Source organism: Amphimedon queenslandica, unplaced genomic scaffold, assembly GCF_000090795.2.
Source record: "Amphimedon queenslandica unplaced genomic scaffold, v1.1 AMPQUscaffold_13262, whole genome shotgun sequence".
Lineage (NCBI taxonomy): Eukaryota > Metazoa > Porifera > Demospongiae > Haplosclerida > Niphatidae > Amphimedon > Amphimedon queenslandica.
The window spans coordinates 48052-53481 of NW_003546502.1; the positions used below are offsets into that span (position 1 = coordinate 48052).

Sequence of the window (5430 nt, forward strand, 5' to 3'; positions counted from 1 at the left end):
AATCTTGTATCATCTACTATCTATGATAATGTTCACATGCAGTGGCTTAAAGAGGAGTTTCTACCTTATTTGGAAGCTAGTGTGAATGCTCGTCAAGGTTTTACAGATGCTGAAAAGAAGCTCATGCTGTTAAGTCAGGAAACACTCTTGGGTATAAGAAGAACAGGTATTCATTAAAATGTTAAGTTGAATTTTACTTACAATGGACTTTAATTTGTAGTCTTATCATTTATTGACTTCATCACTTATCTATTCTCCTTACCTGAAGTCACCAGTAACAAGCTTTGTTTTCTAAGTAATAATTTGTGTCAGAAAACTATTTTGGCTGTCAACGCCAAAGAGGAGGGACACATGACAATCCTACAGTTCATGACTTTCAAAATAATACACAATCTTTGAGGGTAGTACAGTCGCTGTGTCGTGGTCCTGTTCGAGGAAACTGTAGAGGAAGTACCAAAAACATCCAAAATTTTGACAATTCAAGTGACTGTGTACCAGACTTGGGTCAAATACAACGCGGAAGTATTTAAATACAAATACAAATTCTGTACAAAAACAAAAATACAAATACAAATACTGTTTTCAGCTTTGTATTTAAATACAATTACAAATACAGCATACATGTATTTCAATTACAAATACAAATACTTTGTTCTCAAGTATAAACAGTTATTAACTACATAGTTTTATAAATTAATCAATCAAGTAAATTGAAAGCCTCTTTTCATTATGCATGCATGTATAATCAATAATATTTAGTTATAGTCATGTATTGCATTTAGTGAACGTTAGTGTTTCAAAATTTTGTCACTCAAACAGCATCTTCATCCACATTGAAGTATTTTAAAGTATTTTGCTGTATTTTGAAATACTTCCCTGCTGTATTTCAATTGCAAATACAAATACTTTCTGTTGCAAAAACTCAAATTACAAATACAAATACAAATACTTTCAAAAGTATTTAAATACGACTAATTACAAATACTATTTGTATTTGACCCAAGTCTGCTGTGTACCATTACCAAAGAGACGTAAAGTTCATAATAATAATGCAGATAAAAATTAATGCCATTAGTAACAATAATTGTAATTTTTAATGAAAATATTAAATATCCTTATTCATCAGTGGAAGCAGTTGCAGTAGTAGTAGATGTATTGGTGCCAGCAAGATTCTTTCTAAGTGCCATACTTTTTTCAATGGATCGCTTATTCCTTTGATTGTGTTTTTCCAGAAATGCACTCACACAAGAAAAGCCACGAATTGTTATCCAGTGCTCTATATCAAGCCTCAGCAGTACATCACCCTCGTAACCCTAATTAGCTGCAACAATGCTCCAGTAATACTGCACATCATCATTCTCGAGTAATTCCTGAATCAGTTTATCTTTCCCATTCATAGACATCTTTAAATGTTTGCGAAGTTCGATTTCCATTGATACAAAAAACAAGTAGGTTTCATTGCTAATGTGTACCAATCCGCCGCAATCCAACTTATTTGTCCACTCTTCAGAATTTTCAATACTACTGTCAATACCTACATGTATGGATAAAACAACCATGATTATGAAAAACATGCACATGGGGTATTTTACCTTCTTTTTCCTTTACTTCTTGCAAACAGAGTATCAATTCTTCTTTCTTAGGGTGATTAGATCTCTTCACTTACTTTAAAAGTGAATGTATGACATAGCCAGAGGAATAGCGAAGGGCATTCACTTCTTCATATCCAAGTGATGCAACTTCTTGTTGAAAACACTCACCATTGGGGATAAAAAAATACTGTTTGATGACTTCATTCATTGTAACTTTTGTTACCAATAGAAAAAAAACTGGGCAGGCATTAAATCCGATGCTTGCTTTTAGAAAGGTATCCCAAGCTGATTTCAGGTCATTTGAACAACAGTATTTGTAATAATTCTCCCACATTCTCTGTCGATGTGTACGAGGTTTAACCTGGTGGCAACAAGACTTCAAAGATACTATAAGCTTGAACGAGAAGTCTTCTGATGCCTGTTTATTGTCCTCCATCCACTCTAAAAGACATTCAGAGCAGAGTTTCGCCCTTTGTGCTTTCTCAGAAGGCAGAGTGAATCCTTTATCCTTCAAAATGGCACTCACAGCACTCCTCAATACATCAAAGGCTTCTAAAACAGTATATGACATAAATATAACAAGAATCAAACATGATAAAACATACCTGCCCTTTCTTTGTCTCCTGATACAGAAGAAATGGGCCTTTTTTTGGAGTGAGATGCTAAGGTCGCCATTTTATTTATTATCCTAAATAAAGCACACCACGCGTTACCATAGAAACAAAAGCTGGGTGTGGTAATAGGCGTGGTTTTTTTGCACTACCCGCCAGGTCACGGAAAACAAGGATTGAAGGTGAAAATTGCTACTATTATAGGCTAGTTTCCTATCCCGTTCCGTGTCTACTATCTATGACATGTACAAGTTGCATATTATCAATTGCAGCTATTGTACAAAGTAAAAGGTAAAGTAAACATACACTGCATATGGCCTTTGATCATGATAAATGCACTGCAATGGCTCCATACATTAATAGTAACATAATACAGTCATTACATGTTCATATACATGTAGAGTGAATGCACATTATGCTCTGTATGTCACACATGCTGTAAAAGATATAGCACAACACCTTTTCCAGCAGATGTAGTTTTAGTGACTGGACCACTAGCACCACCACCACCACTTCCTCCTCCCTTCTTCTTCTTGGACTTCTTTTTTGTAGCAGCAACCTGAGAGGGAGAGAGAGAGAGAGAGGACCAATGATACAACAGGAGAGTAGGAGACAATAGTACTGTACAGTACTTACTTCATCAGAAACAATCTCTTCAGTATCAGTCTAAAAAATAAAAAAGAGCTAAGTCAAATAATGATAAAATTAAAGTTACATGTACATTATGTACAAATGTATTGTTAGTGTACTATTATCACTGCATATCTTACTAGTAAACAGTTGAGGAAATAAGCCACATTGGCTGACACACGGTTCAATGGAGTCGTTAATAAAAGCTTCCTGAATCTCTTCTTAGCAGTTCTTAGTATCATCTAGTAGCACAGATCCTCTACAAGATAATATACACAGTGGTGGATCTGGGTGCAAGTTAATGGTAGGGCCAGGAAGTGGGTGTGTCCACTTTTCAACCAGTTATTTTATGGTTATGCTGTGCTTATAATGCTTTTCAAGCACTTGTAAGTACTCTGGTGTGGCTTGTGGTTTGCTTTATCAAAACTTGAGGCAGGGAATTGTTTACATTGCATCTAATGAATCTCATTACTGACTTCTGATGCCCGGGGCCATGGCCAGTCTAGGCCCGGGCCCAGATCCGTCACTGAATATACATGTACATGCATATGCAAACATACAAGTATAGTGTCATTATTATGTAAAATGATGGCAGCTGTGTGGAGAAATTGCTGATACTGTACGTCCTCGATTATCAGTACCTCTTTTATCCAAACCCTTGTTTATCCAAACGCATGGCTGTTTCTAATGCCCATGCTCAGACTAGTTAATTTATTAATAACCGGTTAAAATGGCTGCTGCAGCAAGGAGCTTACGGAGCTTAACAAAAGAAATACCATATACTGGGAAATTTTTGAGTAGCCAAATTTTCGCGAATTTCGCGTATTTTGCTTCGTTGTGAAAATAAAAATTGCAAAATTCTAAATTTACATTGCCACGTGGTGGAGTTTACAGGCTATTTGCGAAAATATTATTTCCTGAAATCTTACAAATGCAATATTCACAAAAAATTTAGCGACGCGAAAATATCCCAGTATATGGTACCATTAAAGAGAAGCCTGAGATGCTCTGGGAGTTAGAGAAAGGAAAGTCATGTCTATTTAATTTTCAGAAAAGTATAGGATAGGTCGGTCTACTGTATTCTGTGCTGTATTTCACTTATCCAGACTATAGAGGATATGCGTGCTAGGCATATTCATAACTTTTAAGTACCATATATCCAACCTACACAATAAATTGGCCGCCATGTTGGACGTCAAGTCTATTATGAGTTCAATGGGGGAAAACTCATTTTCTTGCCTTGCTACCTTCTTGATGCCTTTTTTGGAAGCTTAGAAAGCATACTGAGGCTCTAATGGTCTAGTAGTCACCTGAAAGATTGCTATCAAGAAATAAAGAGCGGTTTCCTAGTACCAAGCCTTTTTCTATCTTTTCTCCATTGCTGCCAATGGAAAGTTGATGTCCAACGAACTAATTTCTTTCTTGAAAGTTATTACGGTATGCAATGAATACATTTATTTTGCATTGAATATATTGAGCATGTATATCCTCTATTCAGCTATCTGAATATCTCTCCCAATAGAGGTGCACAAAGGTGTTGGGATAATCGAGGACGTACTGTACCAAATTAGCTACTACTACATGTACCAGTAACTAAAGGATCGCCAAAAAATTGCCAAAATTATATTTTGGCAAAACTGCTAAACCCACAAAAATGCCAGTACAAGTACAGTAGCATGTGAAAAAAAAGACCAGTAGCTGCGGCGCAGTTACTTTCCCTCTACCACGTGAGTGAAATCGAACTACGACGGTACCACGCCCAAACTTCCCTGCGCATGCGCAGCGCACAGCAGCAGCACAGTAGAGGCGAGTGGATGGAGAAGGCAGCTTGCAGGTCGCAGCTAGAGCGAAGAACGAAGGGAAGAGAGCTAGAAATGAGCAGACCTAGTTTTTATTTGCAGGAAAAAATCGTAAGCTAGACAATTTATCATACTTATGGCACTTGCACTCGATTTTACCGTCACAGCTCCTTACTACTTGGTGTTGTTTAAAGTGGACAGGACTGTAGCACCTACAAAGGCTAGCTATATCATAGAAAAGGCTGATATCTTGGAAGTTGGATCAGTCTGTCATGTATAGGATAAAAGTGGAATATATGAGGGAATTGTGGTCACATATGGTAAGCTAAGGGGGCCATACAATGCATGCATGCATTATAACGCTTATAAATTATAATAAAAGAAGCATGCATATTGTCACTTTTGTGTGTAATGTAGCTACATAGCCTGTGTTGATTGCTGAGTAATATATAGTACTGCTGAGTATTGAAATGATTTGTCATGCATAAGCCATGTTACAACAAAATTTTGCTGCTAACTTAACAATGGATCCCATGCTTTCTTGCTAAGTAATGATACTACTTTATAGGTAGTAAAGATGAAGTTGATAATGTGGAAGAGCTTTATTTAAATGGGTTGTATACTCCCGATTTTCTGGTTGGTCTGTGTGATGACAGTGATGATGATGATCAGGACAATGACAATAAGGAGAATGAAGAACCTGATAGGGATTTCATAGAAAAGGAAGATGTCTCTAGAAAAAGAAAGACAGATGGTGTGTTAACTGTAAATGATGATTTGGCATTACATGATACTTGT

General features: G+C 36.6%; 1 protein-coding gene and 1 long non-coding RNA gene across 2 annotated transcripts in view; one reads left to right on the forward strand and one right to left on the reverse strand.

Moving 5' to 3' along the window:
- LOC109583954 (clustered mitochondria protein homolog) overlaps window positions 1–3096 on the reverse strand; it is a 6391-nt gene extending 3295 nt beyond the window's left edge. Inside the window, exons 1-3 of the mRNA XM_019999500.1 lie at window positions 2974–3096; window positions 2840–2869; window positions 2663–2762 (exon numbers count right to left, since the gene is read on the reverse strand). Of these exons, the coding sequence (XP_019855059.1) occupies window positions 2663–2762; window positions 2840–2869; window positions 2974–3075 (232 nt within the window). The 5' untranslated portion in view covers window positions 3076–3096. The remainder of the gene's footprint in view (window positions 1–2662; window positions 2763–2839; window positions 2870–2973) is intronic.
- Window positions 3097–4712: 1616 nt separating this feature from the next.
- LOC109583957 (uncharacterized) lies at window positions 4713–5374 on the forward strand. Its single transcript, XR_002185788.1, has 3 exons — window positions 4713–4743; window positions 4800–4952; window positions 5201–5374. It is a non-coding gene; the product is annotated as an uncharacterized LOC109583957 (long non-coding RNA).
- Window positions 5375–5430: the final 56 nt, after the last annotated feature.